The sequence below is a fragment of the Chamaea fasciata genome, unplaced genomic scaffold, assembly GCF_029207755.1.
Source record: "Chamaea fasciata isolate MVZ Bird 193981 ecotype frontalis unplaced genomic scaffold, bChaFas1.0.hap1 SCAF_3, whole genome shotgun sequence".
In the NCBI taxonomy this organism is placed as follows: Eukaryota; Metazoa; Chordata; class Aves; order Passeriformes; family Sylviidae; genus Chamaea; species Chamaea fasciata.
Window position 1 is genome coordinate 96,275,658 of NW_027094088.1, and position 16,866 is coordinate 96,292,523.

Consider the following 16,866-nt stretch of genomic DNA (forward strand, 5'->3'; position numbering starts at 1 on the left):
ACCATTGTAGCAGAATGCAGGTAAGAAGAACTGGAGACTGGGCACCATGTCTATGCCTACACTATGCTCAGTGTGACGCTGGGCAAAGATCACCTTCTACCTTGCCCTTGACCATTTAGGCCATCTGCAGAATAATAGTAAGAAATCGAACAGAGTCTATGGCACTTGACAATACCAAGAGATGATCCAGAAGAACACAATGACAAACCTCAAAAGGGTAAAGAAGGTCAGTTTAAACTAAGTGCATTATGGAATATCAGTGCACTGATTCTCTACACTTTGTTCATAACTTCTTCTGAAAAAATTTCACTTATCAACATCTTTTGAAATACCAGCCAAATGCACAAAATTTTGGTTTGGTTTTTTGTTTGTTTTGTTAATTTGACTGTTCCCATTTAGTGCATTAATAGACAAACAAAAAAGTACTTGTCCAATATATATGTTGTCGTGCTGATGCATTGCACTGGTTTGGTATTAACAAACAGACCCCAACATTTGAATATTTGTAGTACACTTAAGACAAAAAATATTCTGCAAACCAGGCATCATTTGAAATTCATACAATCAGTCTGTACTAACAAACCATGAACTTGCAACGCAAAATGTAAGGATACAGCAACTGGCTTGAAATCTCTAAATCTGAATTTAAAGTTATTTGACCATCTGCTTATCCTGAAAACCAGGACTAGTGTACTTCTACTAGGGGTGAGGAGCTGCATTGCAGCAATGATGCCTCATTCTGGAGGCAGACTACAGAAGCTCCCTGGTCCGCCAGACAAGCCCAGGCTGTCAATGTCATGAATGTTATTTTTGCCTTCTGGCACAATTTCAGTTTTCAAGTAAGCACACTTTGATTTTTACTTAGGTAAGATAGTCTTGTTTCTCCCACCACAGTAGGAGACTCTCTGACTGGCTCTAACAACCTGCAGTGACTATGACTGAAAAGGTTGGCAGCACACATGCTCAGGTGACCTTCAATGCTCTCAGACAGCTGCTATCCCCAAATCTTTCACAACACAAGAATTCCCACCACTGATGTATTTAGTGCATTGACCCTATTCCAAAGATTGACAGATTCTGTAAACCTTCACAGCAACAAATGCAACCTGCACACAAAAACCTGCACAGCACAATCATCCTCAGAAAACTCATTCATCTGTCATGAAGGTAACAATCACCATGTAAAAGTTCCTTCAAGTTCACCTAACTGTGTCTCTATATTGTCATTATTCTCTACCATACCTAACATTAGAAAGGCCCTACTAATTGCTTAAGAGTCCTGAAAAAATACTTTCCAAGTGTTTCACCTCATGCATTATGAAGATCTTTGGGGGATTAGTTAAGAGAGCTTTGCCACTTTAGCTACTTTTGTTCCTCCAATAACACCTTAAACCACGAAGGTTTAAAATATACAGGTTTGACACTCATGAGGCAAGTAATCTTAGAGAAGAGAATTGGCACAAAAACTAGGAATTTTAGTAAGACATTACACAGTTTCTTAATCTGATTCAATTTTCAAAGTAAATCTTCCAGAGACACTACTAAAGCTGGACTAAAATTAAGTACATTCTGCTTAGGCCACTATCTCTGAACCCACAGGAGACCACAAAAGCTTCCCCCAGGGAAGAGAACACCACTGCCAATAGGAGCTACAGGTTGTGTACTCCCATATTGAGAACAAAGCCAAGCCTGAAAGCCAGCACAGCTTTCCCTGGGTAGCTCACAAGTGACACACATTTCCCAGGGAAGACCCCTTTTACCACTTCTAGTAAATCTACACCTGGGTTTTACTCCATCACAAGTAAGCCAGTTGAGCTATTCTCAATACATACTGATGACAACAGGTGTAGACACATAGACTGCAGAAGACTTGTGACCAATTTCAGTTGGTATTTTGCTTTAAGTTTCTTACTCTAAGAAAACACATTTGGCGTTAGGAAAATTAAGTTTCATCTTATTCTTGCAAGCAGGCAAGTCCTAAAAATCAAGTGTCTGTTCAGATACATAAAAACTGTTAACAACTAACAGACAAACACAAAATGGGCCAAGTATCGCTTGTTCAAGAAGCAGGATGACCACAATGCAGAACACTAACTATCACAGCATCAATGCACTTTTTTCTAGCCTGCTTCAGCCACACCCTATCTCAGGGTGCTGCTGCAGCTGCCCATGGGCAGTAATGCCCTGCACTCAGCCAGGCAGCTTTCTGCTGTCCTTGCCTCCTGTTCATTGTCCTTCTATGTACTTTTGACATGCATCATACAGTCCAAGTATCCAGCATGCTGAAATTCAGCTCAGTGTTGTGGTATCCCCAAAATCCATTAAATGTGCCAAACACACACTCCAAAATGATCACTCTGGCATAAGTCATGTTCCTCTTCCATCATCTCATGATGCTGGCTGGCTTCTGCATGTTTTTGAACAAGCAAGAGGTAGGCTTGAGCTAAATGCCTATCCCAGACAGCACCTCTCCCCACTGTTCATTTCCAGGGCTATACATGCTATCCAGTCAACCTTAACCTAAGGCAAACACAGTATTTTGAGATGTTCAGTGGTGCTTTCACATCTGCTCAAAACATCACTGTTTAAACCTTCAAGAAAAACATAAGGAAAATTGCAAGTCCCTGAAAAGGAAAGCCAATTCAACATGGGGTAGACACACCATAGATTTCAGGTTAGAGAGTAAATCCCAGGTCAGCTCTACACAGGACAACAACAACATAATTTCCCTGAAAAAATCAGCACTTAGCGATATTCCTAGGACCTCATTCATCGCATTTTTATAATTGAGGACATTCATTATTTCTACCAAGATTCTTTCTAGAAGAACCACCTTGGTATTGAAATGTTCTGCAGCGGCTGCTGTTGATTTGTACTCATCATCATGAGCCACAGTCACATCACTCAGTACTTTAATTCAAGCAGTACCTCACATTTTCATTCGCCACCCACTGTAACCTTCTCGTTTTCACTGCAGACAACCAGAGCAACTATGGTGAGACAGTCTTTTTAAGTCACAGAAGGAGTCATACACCCTAAAATTCACACATAATTTGCATGCCTGTGAAAAGTTCATATCACTCACAGACACACCCAAGAGATCAAAAAAGAGAAAAATGTATTTGTTCATTACTATAAGTTACCTTATGTATAACAATACATCAAAACACATTCTGTACAGAGAAATGAACAGAAACCATGCAGAAATAATTTTAAGTTAATTGGTGGATAACACCTAGGAGGAACCAGCTTTATGCTCCTATAAACATAGTCACATTAGATCAGATGGAAAGCACATCTAGATGACTACACTTTCTCCATTAGTGGCCAAAGATGGACTTTCACTGACTGCTGGAGCCCAAACATAAGAAGCAAAGCCAAAATTTTTAAAACTTGGCTGAGAAATTAGTCTGAAGAGATGCTTCCAGACAAAAAACAGTAATTGTAATGATACGGCTAATGATTACTATCTAATAACACAGAAGAAACTATGTTTTAAAAAAATAAGGATCTTTCTTACTAAACCTGGAGATGGAAGTTGGACAAACCAGACCAGTTTTAGGTTTAATTTTCTATATTAGTGTCTCCATTTTCAAAACGTAGAGAGATGCAATTTGCTTTAAAGCCACACTGGGAGTTAATGGAGATCAGCAACACAACCTTTATCTCTACACTCCCTTTCTGACTTACACATAAATCACCTCTTCTTTGCTCACCCTCTCCCTAAGTGATCTGTATTAACAGCAATTTCCTTTTATTACAGCCACTTTATTCATCCTTTTGCTTTATCCTCCTGCCAGACAACTCCAACAAGTTACATACTTCACAGGAGAAGAAGAAGTTTGTAGGAGATATATGGTATGGGAGGGGGCAGGATACACAGGTCCATGAAGGTCCCAGACAACACACACTAGCTTGCCCAAATTCCTGGAAGATGGATTATATGTGACTTACTAGAAATGCGCTATGAATTTTACTAAATACATGATATATATTCTTTTTTGCTAAAGAGATTTAAGTATAAGTTTCATTAATTTTGAAGTACAAGTTACAGCCATCTCAAGCCAATCACAAAATACTATCATACAAAGCAGACAGCATACTATCAGACTTAAGCAGATTTCAGTACATTCAACATTTAATGCAGGTGAATATTATGCAGCAGCTCCTATACAAGAGGAAAACCAAACAAATACAAAATTTGCTAATGAAATCTATTGGTATAGTCAGGACCACAGAGCACACTATTTATTCAGTATGTGGGACATTTGTTACAAAGAACCTTTGTAGATTACTTTTCACGAACACTTTAGCAAAGGAGCCAAAAGAAAAAAAAAAGTGCACGTGTAGATATTTATATTACTACAATTACTGTAGAATGAATTGCTCCGTCAGGAGGTGCTGGTTTTCTTCCGCAGGTATTACTGCTGTAATGGCTAGTGATGCTAAGTCAGCCGCTGCCAAAGACACCACGCACCAGCTAAGCGAAGCCCATAGGTGGAGGAAGGATGAGTTAGGGGCCCTCTCACTCTGCTTTCCCAGAACTTACAGAATCCTCATTAAACACAACACCTGTGTTCCTCTAAGAAGATGATCAATAAGTTTTGAAGTTAGACAGTTCCATTTCCTTACAGCCATAAAATACCGACGTGATGGACAGATTTGTCCCATAGGACAAATGCACGTACACAAACCCCACAGGGAGGTCCCACAGAGTTCACGCAGATTTACGGTAGGGTATAACCAACTAAAATTCGCTGGAATTTTATGAAACTTACTGGAAACAGTTCCATGCTCTCTCCTCAGAAAAGCAATTTTTAATCCTTTTTTTTTTTTTTTTTTCTTTCTGGCAAGGCATAATGAGTGATGTCTTTGACGGTACTTTGGTCCCACTCCAGGGCCAGACAAAGCCTTTTCCAGAGGCGGAGCAGGGAGGGGCGGCAGGGCAGGATCCCCGCAGGCACCGCGGGCAGAAGGAGCCTGGCCGGGCCCCGCAGCCGCCCTGCAAACAGCGCCATTTGGAGCGGGGAACGACTGCCGGCCGCTGCCCAGCCACCCTTAAACAGCCCAACGCGGCTGCCAAAAGCCACCACAACCCGGCAGTGCCCGTGGTGCCCCGGTCCCGGCTGGGGAGAGGAGGAAGGACGCCGGTCTCTCCCGGGCGGGCTCTCCTCTGCCCCACTACACACTCCCGACTGCACACCCAGCGCCTTCTCAGAAGCAGAACCGGCACCAGCCAACCTTTCCTTAACACCACCCGCCCGCTCCTCCCCCCCCCCCCCCCCCCCCCGCTTACCTGGAACTCCAGCCCGTAAATCACCGGCGCGTCGTCCTCCATCGCGATCCCCCCCAGCCCAACTAGGCACCCCCCGTCGCCTCTGATGCTTTCTGACCCTCGGCGGGGCCCGTCGGCCGCCGCTTCCGGGAGCTGCGCGCGCGCGCGGCCCCGCCCGGCGCGGCCCGGGCGCAGGCGCAGTGCAGGTGGAGCGGAGCCGGCGGCGACGGCGGCGGCGCGGAGGTGACGGGACGGAGCGGCCGCGCGGCCTGAGGGGCGGGCGGGTGGTCACTTGGGTGGCCTCGGGGCTGTGCCGGGAGGAGGCTGTAAGGGAGGCCGGGCTCACCCCCGCCGCGAGGCGTCCGGGCCGGGGGCGGCGCCCAGCCCGGCCCGAGGCTGCGGGGACTCGCAAGCGGCGCTGCCCCCGCCAGGCGCTCCTCCTGCTCAGCCGGGCCGTGCTCGGCGGCTGCGCTGGTGGTAGTCCTGAACCCACGCTTCTCTGTGCTGAGATCTAGCGGGTCTTTGCGGCCAGGGAAGCAAACGTTGAGTCACTGGAACAGGTTGGCCGTGGAAGTTGGGGAGGTCCCAAACCTGGAGGAGTTGCAGCCCAGGTTGGATCGGGCTCTGAGCAGCCTGCTCTAGTGGAAAGTGTCCCTGCCCGTGGTAGTGGGTTTGGAATCAGATGATCTTGTTATGTCCCCTTCCAAACCAAACCATTCTCTGATACGATTCTATGATATTGTTTCATGTGTGTTTAGTGGGAGGCATTTGGTCTTCAATCTCAATTGTTTTGCGATTTGCAGAAAAAATAAAGAGAAAATATTTTCAGAATTGATTCTGAGATTAGACGTTAAGTGAAAAATGTCAAAGGGAAGATGTGAAATAGTGAATTTACTAGGTTTTTAAAGCAAGAAATTCACTGTTTGTATGATACTTATGAGTTTCACTGTGACACTCAAGCAATATGCAAGGAATAAAACTAATTCTTGTTTCGGTGGGGGCTTCTTTTTTTCCAGTTACTATGGAGAATAATGAAAGCAATGCTAAGGATACAAAGAGCACCTCACATGAAGACGACAGCAGAGCCACAGTTCAGCAGAAAACTCAGGAAGAAATTCTCTTTCATGAGGAAACCATTGATCTTGGTGGAGACGAATTTGAGTCTGAAGGGAATGAAACTGTATCAGAGGACTCAAATAATTTTGTAGATAAACTTAATGAGCAAATGATGGAGAGTGTCATTATATCAGATTCTCCAAACAATAGTGAAGATGACACAGGTGAACTTGGTTGTCTTCAGGAGATTGTAGACCAAATGGAAGCTAAAGATAATCAAAAATCACAAACAGAAGTGGACAAAGAAGAGTTTTTAAGTAATGAGAGTGAAACTGAACATGAAGAAACTCCTAAAGACGTTTCTGAGATTGGAACAGATGATCAGGCATCTTTAAAGGAAGAATCAATTCCGGAAGCAGTGAAGGAGGAACCAAAGTTGGGAAACAATGTTCCGGTTGAAACAAAACCAAATAATAGTGATGAAAGCACACCTGAGGACCAAATATTGTCACCCAGTACTACCAAACCATCTTCTGAGGCTGAGCCCATTCCTGTGTGCACCATCTTCAGCCAGGCAAACAATGCTAGTTCCCAGCCACAGCTGTTCCTGCCTGACGGTTTTGAGCCTCAGATGGTGAAATCTCCCAGTTTCAGTAGTATAATAGAGACTCCAGTGAAGTCTAATCCACAGGTGGTTCAACCAAGTCCTAGTCTAAGCAAGTTCTTTGGTGACACTGTTAACACTAATACTTTAGCTTCTGATTTTTTTGATTCATTTACTACATCCAATTTTATCTCTGTTAGTAATCCCAATGCAAGCTCTTCAGTTCCAGAACAAATGTCCTCTCTTTCTAATGGTGGAGATGGTTCTTCATCCAACCCTACTTTCCCTGTGCAAAATGGGAGGCCTGAAGCAGGTGGTCCCCCATCATCTGTAGAAATAACTCAATCCCCCAAGCCATTCTCACAAATCCAGGCTGTTTTTGCTGGGAGTGATGACCCGTTTGCCACAGCCTTAAATATGAGTGAACTTGATAGAAGAAATGATGCATGGATTCCTAGTGAGGAGACAAGAAATGTTCTCATTTCAGTTGCCACACAGCAGTACAGTGCTGTGTTCATAGATAAAGAGAATCTCACCATGCCTGGATTAAAATTCGATAATATCCAGGTAAGAGTCTATTACTGTGTCTTCCTCTATGATTATATTTTAGAAATACTGTAGAAGATGATGTATATCATAGGGCTTCATGTGGTGACCTTGTGTGTGTTACTTCAGTCCTAATTAGAAAATGCAGTGTCACTGCTGCCTTGTACAGGAAGAGGCTAAAACCAGATCTCATTTATTTATAGTGACATTTGTTTGCTACATTGAAAACCAGCATTGACAGTTTCTGTAGAAGCCAAAGCTGTTTGTATTTTTAAGTACTTTATTTCTGATCCTCTGAGTTAGTAAGATAATACTCACATTTGGAATATATACACACTTTTTAGGCTGTGCTACAGAGTCTAAGAGCAGGCAGCTTTCTTTGTGGAATTCCTTGTTGTGATTGAGTGGGAAATAATTTCACTCATGGTCACAGTGGTCTCAATGATGTTAACACTGACTGAAATGGCATCATTTCTGTCTTCCCTGAGCGATGGAAAGGTATGACCACTAAGAAAGATTGAGTGCTGTAGCAAGCTGCTGGGAAGGGATAACCCCAAACTTAAAAGACTAGAGGAAATCACAAAGCAAACAGCATAGTAGTGAAAAGTAATTTCTTGTCATGTATCAATTTTTAACAGGTGAGAAGGCATAAAGCATTTTTTTCAGAATTTGGGAAATTTTACTCATATCTGTTCAGGATTTCTCGTGAAGTAGTTTTATCGTGGCTGCTCAGCCAGTCTATCCATCATAATGTTTTGGGTTTTTTCTTGAAACAGGATAATCCTACTCTTTGCTATCTATGCATCTGGATAATAGAATTGTTGTGTAGATAGATGGTGTTGAGGGTTTGGATACTTTCATCCTTAATTATGCATAACAAAGACCATCAGTCAATAGTCACATACAAGCAGAGAGCAGTCTGCAGTAACTTCCCAATCTACCGGAGCTATCAGAAGAGTTTCTGGAGTGGATCAGGTCCAGACTTATAGATGAATTATCTGAAAAGTCTTGGGTTTCTGTCACAAGGAATAAATACCAGTTTAGACATATGCCACACTGCTGCTAGTTCTTGGGTTTGCTTTATCCTAAAATATTAGTTTGTTATCATAGAGCCAAGTAATTGGCATGAAAAAAACCACTGTAACAGGAAGCTATTCCGCCTCCAGTTGTACCCAAAATATCCATTAGACCTTGATGAGTTATTCCAGTGTGTACTTTTTCTCTCCTGACAGCTAATCAGTTAGATGGAGTGATCCCTTCTGCAGTCTCCAAGGATGGTGGTCTCCTTTTTGCAAGCTTCCTTTTTTACAATAGTTCTCTTTCACCTTCCTCAGCCTAGTCAGGGATTAAAGGCTTGTTTCTGCTGATGATTCCCTAAATCTGGACGTGTGCAAATATGCAGATCTACCGTTTAGTACATAATTGAAGGGAAGATGTTTGACAATGTCCATGTGATGCATTTCTACCGAAAGACTTAATGTAAAATCGTCAATGGAATTAAGGGAAATCCTACTGCTTTCTTCATTGTTTATGATTTATAAGAGTCTCCTAGACATGTCCACAAGTTTTGAAGTGCTTTATGTTTAGAAAACTTTCCTTACTTTCAATTACTGCTTTGCTGTGGCCTGAGCGCATGCCTTGACTGATTTGACATCCCCTAGTTTGGTATAATTGTTCCATAGTATTACAAAGTGTGTATTCAACTGAAACTGAAATTGTAGAGTGCTTGAAATGTCAGCTGAAACATTGTGGGAGGTACGTTTTCAATGTCAAAGCAGCTTCCAACAAGGGTTGTTACCAGCTTTGGTATGAATAGTTTGCTAATGCTGAATGTTAATGCAAGATGTTAAACCAAGCTACATGCAGCGGACGGAGAAGTTGGTTGAAGAATGCATTTGTAGTGAGTGAACTCTTAAGTGTGCTTCAGGGAATGACTGAAATTTCACGTGACGTGCATTGACGAGCTTAGGACTTTATTTTTTGCCCTGCTTGCTCAAAACCTGTATTGTAAGGCAAGTCTTATGTCGATAAATCACACCAAGAAAAATACTGAATGATTTTTATTTCAGATGCATGCTGCTTTTACACAATCATTTAAAAAACATTGGCTTTTAAACTTATCTTGGGTTGTGTATGGTAAAAATTGTCTGTACCAGTGTTCTCCAAGTGTCAGAACAAATCTGAGTGCTGCTTTTTGTGTTCTTTCCATTATGTCTTTTTTCGTGACTTCTCATGCTTTCTTCTGTCACTGTCCTCTGTTTCATTACATTAATTTGTACTGTTTCCTACACCAAAGGACTGTTGGATCCAAAGTCCAAAGGGAGTTAAAAATTCTTCTGTATTTATGTCATTTTGCATGCACTGTCTTTTCTTAATTCTTTGGGCTCTTCTGTCAGAGAGGCAGATATGTTGTTTATTCATAGATTAGTGACATCATTGGAGATATAAAATTTCCATGTAGTGAAACAGTTGTTCTCATTCCTTAAGAAACTAGACAGAAAGCAAATATATTTTCCATCACTGAAAAGGTGAAACATTTAATGTCAATTGTCTTTGTCATAGCTGAACTCTACTGTTGTATGCAGTTCACTGTCTTTTAGGCAAAAAGCTATTGAGCTTTTAGATAGCCCAGTTTCTCTGACTGATGCCTGCAGCTAGTTCTTTTGAAATTTAAAACACCTGTTGAAGGGTTGCTGTTTACTTTGGTTTACATCTCTTAAAGTTTATTTTCTGTGGATATTTAAGGCTAGCTTACTGTGTACATGTTTATCTTTGATGAGTAGATTGCACCTTTCAATGTTAACATACATTGCAAAAACCTGTAAAACTTTCTGGTTTTTATAAGATCTTTGAGGAATATTTTATAAGATCTGTGAATGATAATAGTATAAGAAGCAAATAAATCTGAATGTGTCAATGCTAACTGAAACCTATACATGGAAAAGAAAATATAGGAGATTATGTGGAATAAATGTAGAAGTTTTCATTCCAGTGCTGTATATACACGTGCAGTTATCTTTATTTCACATGTAATGTACTGGAAAATATGTATTTCTCTAGAGGAAAGAACTCTTTTGCTCAGGTTTAATTCTACATCTTATTTTGCTGGAATAATGTTTTAAATTGTCTTGTTATGTGTTTTCTTTTTATGCTTCATGAACACCAAGGGAGATGCAGTAAAAGACCTAATGCTTCGCTTCTTGGGGGAGCAGGCTGCAGTGAAGAGACAAGTGTTAAATGCCAACTCTGTAGAGCAGTCATTTGTAGGCTTGAAGCAGCTAATTGTAAGTAACAATCATCATATAATATATATTTAATATTGTGTTTCTCTCAAGATAATTGGGAGCTACTGACTGAGGAGAAACTGGAAAAAAAATCTTTGTATTAGTCTGTTCCTGATCCTTCAACAGAATTAGCCAAACTGCAGTAGTCTTTAAGGGGAATGACTCTGGGGTTTAACTATTTGGGTTTAAATCACATAGTAAACATTTTTTTACATGCAGAAGTTACAAAAAAAAGTATTTTAAGTGGCTGTGAGTTCTTATGTACACAAATGGTTGCAAAACAGATCTTAATCATGTTTTTGTTTACCTGTGTATATATTTATGTTTTCACCTGAGTGTTTTACTAAAAGACGTAAAAGTTGTAAATGGCAAGCCAAACTGGTATATTTTCAACTGCCTAATTTTTTACTTCAGTGCAGAAAACTAAAGCAAATTACTTCCATAGGAAAGCTTAACCTAATTCTTTTATTACTGTAAATATTTCTGTCCTGAAAATCATTGCATCTAGCAGCCTTGTAAACCTTGCCTTGTTCCTTTAACCATTGTGTTCCTGTATAAAATCCATTACTATTACATGGCTGAGCCTTACTTAACTTGATGACATAACAAGATGTGTTGGACTTATTTTATTTTTGAAAAATGGTTGAAAAATTACTGAGGAAAAGTAGTGAGGAATTCTCGGGACCGGCTGTATTTAGTATTTAACATCTTTTTGTTTAATCATGTGACTTTACATGTTAAGCTCCAAAAGAGACAACTTCTTTGTCGGGTTAGGAATACTCTAGGAGGTATCAGCAAGCATGTGAAAAGAATTCAGAGATAATTTTAGAAGCTAAACGTGAAAAAACAGATTGTGATCTCCATCCTAGACATGTTTTTCTGTTTATCTCAATGTTTTGCTTGACTTGAGAGGGAAAAAAAATCTTATGCAAAAGTCTTGTACTCCTCAGTGTCTTAAGTAGGAAAAGCTTTTTTTACACACTTACTTCCGTCTTCCGGAAGAGAATTTTTGGTGTGTGGGAAATGCTTTTCTATTTATCCTGGTAGTGGTGTCTATGCAAGATGTTCTTTTATGCTGCAGACCATCTTGTATCTTAATCACAATGCTGCTGCTGATACTGTTTTTGCTTTCAGGCTGCTCTTAAACTTCAGAAGAGTAGTGATAAAGATTTTAGGCCCAAGGCAGTAAAGCTAGGAGGAAGTCTTCAGCTGTAGGATTTTTTGTTATTTATGGCACGCTTATGTTACTTATGTTTTTTTTTTTAAAAAACTTGCCTTATTTAGAAGGGTGGGGGGTTTTATAAACGAGAAGCCATTCCGGTTGAAGTCAGAATGTTCTTTGGTTTTCAAGGCTTTCAGTCATTAGCTGTTGGTTGGTTTTGAGTATGCAAACTTAACTTTCTCAGTTTCATTTGTAGAACTCGGGTTTTTTTACAATGAGAATTAGTTGGTCTTTTTTTAATTCCCTTGCAAATATTGCATTTTTTCTTAGTCTAAATGTGGAAAATTTATTTCTGATTGACTATAGTCTTTAAAAGATTTCAGACTTCAGAACATGAAAATCCTATGCTGGATGATATTAACTAAAAAGAGTGGTGCTTTTTACATATGTAATAGGCCAGAGTGACATATAATAAGTACTCTGTTACTAGTCACGAATTTTACTTTGTTTATAAGTGAATTCCTCACCAAATATGTTCAGTGAATAAATATTTTAATGCAAAGGACAAGATACAGGCAATATTTATATTAAGATCTAGTTAAAAACTAGTGAATATTGGGAATATTGCTGTGTAGTTTCCATAAAGTTAAGATTTTTTTTCCGTAGCTGTTTATTTGATATCCTTTTGTGCTGCACATGAACATAAGATTTTTCGTCACCCAATTCAATTCATTGCAGCAACCTAGAAGAGTGTATTATGAATGCGTCTGCAGTGCAGAAGAGAAGTGCTTAGAATTAGGATAAATTTCACCTTCAGACTGATACCTATTATGTAGGTGTTTACATGTGAGTTGTTGTCTGAACTCTTAAGTCAGTAGAGACTTAATACTGCAGTCCCTGATCACAAGCTAAATTCAGATGGGTTTCCATCTAAAAGTCCCATCAATTATCACATGCTGTAGGAAGACACTAGTGACGGTTGATACCAAAAGTGAATGTTTAGTCCTGTTATGAAGAAATTTGTTAGGATAAAACTCTAGGATGATCCTGGGCAAACTCCATTGTATTATGGGGTCAAAAAAAGCAACCAACCAAACAAAAAAAAAAACTCCACCAGTATTCTAAGCCTATCTACTTCAGAGGAAACTGCTTTCTTAGTATCTGGTTACTGTTTTAATCCTGTGTGGATGGAAAAATATGCTCACCAGTATACCAAATCTTCAAACCACAGGTCTTCATCTGCAGTTCTGAAGATTCTTTATTCTACCATATGATTAATTCTATTAGCTTGTTTGGCTGTTTTGATAAATACAGATACACTGCTTCTACTGTCAAAGGTTATTCCAGGAGTTCGTTCCTGTGGTTGTTAATCAAAGGCATTCTAATCAGTCCTTCCTCAAAATCTTTTTCTAATCAAAGCCAAAGTTGTTTACAATAATTTAAGTGTTTTGGTATTATGATGCTTTTTATGTGATTTTTTTCCTTAATATTTGCTTTTCCTCTCCTGCTACTTTGTATGAGTAGACAGTCATGGCATTTCCACTTCTCAGGTTTTCTTTTTAAAGGAAAAAATAACCCTTCCCTAGTCATCTTGTCCCGGATGCCTTCATAATCATCTTTGGAGCTCTTCTCAGACTCTCTCCCAATTGAAGCTAACCTATTTTTATTATCACTGCTCAGAACTGAGCACATTAGTTGTAAATTACATTACTTGCCTTGTGTTTTACCTTTTCTATTGTTCCTGTTTACAGATACTGTAAATCATCTGATCTCTGTTTAGTGATGTGGTCCTTACATATTGACAGTACCACTGCCTAGGTGACATCTACAAATGAAAATATCACCTCTTTTAACCAGGGCCACAAAGGAATACCTTCTATTGGACCATTTCCACTGTGCATTCTTGACTACTACCTTCTCACATTTTTATAAAAGTTCCAGTGAAAAACATCTAAGTAAAAGTACTTCAGTGGGTAAGGTGCAGGTAGTCCTTGCAACAAAGACTGTTGGAGACTGATGTCCTTTTGGGAGGAATCATGGTGCAGTCTGCAAAAGCTTCCTGAAGTACAATTAATTGTCAGACAACAAAATTTATCAAGAAGATGGTAGCAGAACTTCCAAAGGTGCACCTTTTCTGATGAGGCCACCAGCAGTAACATCATGTCTAAGACGAATAGTTTTTCACCAGGAACTGAACTCAAGTTGTTAAACTTGGCTAACAAAATTGTTCAGCATCACTTTGGTCTCTAGGTGATTTGAATGAGATTTTTGCCAGTAAGCCAAAGATGGTTTATTGAACAACTGTACTTTGACATTTTCAGTTTCTTCTGTGGGATGGGTAGCAGTGAATTGGAAATGCTCTACTGGTAGCAAAACTCTTTGGAGGTGGTGTAGGTGAATTAGTTTTACAGCTTCAAGGCTTTAAAGAGATACAGGGCTGCTGGAGCAGTTCTGCACAATAATTCTATAGTAAGTTGTGAATAGAGTTTTACATCTGTACTGGTTAAGTTTTTATATTTTTTAACTGTAAACAGAAAATCTGGGGTTTTGATTTCTAAGAAGTTTTATCTATCTGGCAAAGGAACATGCATTAACATCTAGAGGAAACAAATGTAAGCAAGATCTTCTCGTCAGTGTTGCTTTGTTTCACAGCAGCAAATACAAGGTGCATGCTGCAATTATGTTAGTTCTTGTTGTTCCATATGTTAGACTAATTTTTTACCCTGATTTGAACAAATAGCACAGTCTTTCTTACCTGAGGCCCTTCTGATGTTTTCAGTTGTAAGGTGCCTGCAGCCAGAGGAAAATTCAGTATTTTGTGGTTATCATACTTAAAAAAAGACTGCTGTATCTTGCCACTCTAAATATGTAATGTTTGCTCTAAATATGGAATAATTTCTTCAAGCTGCTGGACCAAGAAAGGGTTACTAGCTACATTTTCTTAACTGATGCGTAAGTGCTCTACCAATGTAATTTACAGGGGAGAAGCATGTCATAGCTAGTGGAGGAGGACATTTTAATCACTTTGATGGTGTTACATGTAGAGTTAATGACTCCCTTTGAGTCTATTTTTAAAACGTCATATACTGTTACTTTTGCACATGAGAAATGTTGTGCTTTTGCATATATTTTCAAATATAACAAACCTGGATACAGTGGTATACATACTCACTTTAATAAGTTATAAATTATCCTTAAAAATAGGAGAGGGGATTGTTCTTTTGTTTCTAAATCAGTGAGCAATTTCCTACATTTTTATAGCTGATTTGAGAGGTGGGAGTAACACAAACTGTGTATGTGTGCTTTTGGGAAGAGGTTGCATTTCTGCACTAAGAAGCAGCTATTTATTGAATAAAATTTCAGTGGTTTTCCTGAGAGACTGAATAATGTTGTAAATTTTCTTTGTGTATCAGAGGAATTCTCTTTTCATCATTGACCCCATTTTCTGTAGGTTTCCAGTCTGCATGCCTCCCTTTGCTTGACAGAAGAATTACATTTGAAATCTCTTTTACTGTGCAGTTTCCCTGTCTGCATGTAAACCTCCCCCAGGATTTCTGGGGTTTTTTTGAAGAATGGAGAAGTTCTGCAAGGAATGATGCATTGTCTGTTATGGCTGATCTGCATGGCCTAGCTTTGGTGTGTGTACAGCAGTCCGTAGTGAGATGGTTTGGATTTTTAATTTTTGGTTATGTATATGGATTTTAAAAAATCCTTTTACTACATAAAGATCTAGTCTAATAGTGTTTTCAAAGTACAGAAATCATGCAAGCTGGTGCCTTTCATTAGAAGAAGCAGCTCCATACTTTCAGGGAGTGGAAAGATGATACTAACATCGTGTGGAGATACTCTCCTCTTTCAGGCTGCTGCTGTGTTAGTGAACTATTTAGCAATAATATTTGGTTGACAGTATTTTTTCTTAGAGAAATTAGTGTTTCCATGTAATTACAGCTAGACAGCCATATCCTGATCATCAGAGCATATTTACTTTTGTCTTCAGGAATGTTTCTTCAGCATTTTTTATGCTGTATCTGAAGCTGTAGTGTCCATATTTGCTTTGGGTCTCTACTTACGTCTTACAAACAAAATTCAGGTATAAGGAACCTGGATTTTTAGAACTGTGTGATTGTAGACCATAGGAAGCATGAAAGTGCCCTGCAAGATTTTAAGGGATGTTTGCAATGGATAAAGACTTCCGGTGGACTGGCAACTCTTAAGTCTGGTACAATTTGCCTGAGACAATAATGTGTCCAGTTAATGTCAAATTAATTTGTACTGCCCATGGCCTTCTATGAAGCTTCCACAGAGAATTATGGTTCATGACCAGCAGGCAGCTCTGATTTTGAAATCAGATCAAAGACTGTTTTCACAATAATTGTCAGACTTTCTTCTCTTGGCTGTCTTGTTTGATAAAGTATTTTTTGTCCATGCCAGAAACAGAATTTAAAAGATTGTAGCAACTGAGTTCTTCATAAATGATCAATTATTATTTTTTGATCCTAACTCTCATTCTGGAAAAAAAGTTAGAGTCAGTGTTTGCTCCTGTTCTAAGGATAATAAGAACTTAGTTTGTCTCCCCAGAAAAGGAATTAATTTTAAGTAATCCATGTCAGTATCTTTCTGCTTTTCTAAGTGGATACAGGTAGATGTTGAAGGATGTTATAATACCAATTCCTGCTCTTCCACAAGAGCATAGCTGGCTCAGAGTCTGCCATACTGTTTCATAGTCTTGCTGTCAGCCAACTTCTGCATTTCCAGTGGAACTCAACTGGCATTTGACAATGCTGGGGGGAGAGGTGAGGTGATTAGTGCATAGTGATCTCTGTCTGTAGTGGCCTGTTTGCAGCCGGTGTGGGGGCCAGAAAATAAGAAAGTTCTTCAGTTGTTACTACTGGTTTTTCAGTGTGACTGTTTGATGTATCAATGCGTTTTCTAAAACATC

General features: G+C 39.6%; 2 protein-coding genes across 4 annotated transcripts in view; one reads left to right on the top strand and one right to left on the bottom strand.

The window, feature by feature from the left end:
* The window catches only part of EIPR1 (EARP complex and GARP complex interacting protein 1), a 72,515-nt gene extending 67,111 nt beyond the window's left edge, over positions 1-5,404 (bottom strand). For 2 of the 3 annotated variants that reach the window (XM_066179864.1, XM_066179863.1), the window contains exon 1: positions 5,297-5,404. In XM_066179864.1, the coding sequence (XP_066035961.1) occupies positions 5,297-5,338 (42 nt within the window). In that variant the 5' untranslated portion in view covers positions 5,339-5,404. Of the gene's footprint in view, positions 1-4,778; positions 5,268-5,296 lie in introns of those variants that run through there. The other variant, XM_066179865.1, reaches the window with a different exon arrangement.
* A 42-nt stretch (positions 5,405-5,446) lies between these two features.
* Positions 5,447-16,866, top strand: part of TRAPPC12 (trafficking protein particle complex subunit 12) — a 49,762-nt gene continuing 38,342 nt past the window's right edge. The window contains exons 1-3 of the mRNA XM_066179862.1: positions 5,447-5,518; positions 6,292-7,502; positions 10,649-10,765. Of these exons, the coding sequence (XP_066035959.1) occupies positions 6,297-7,502; positions 10,649-10,765 (1,323 nt within the window). The 5' untranslated portion in view covers positions 5,447-5,518; positions 6,292-6,296. The remainder of the gene's footprint in view (positions 5,519-6,291; positions 7,503-10,648; positions 10,766-16,866) is intronic.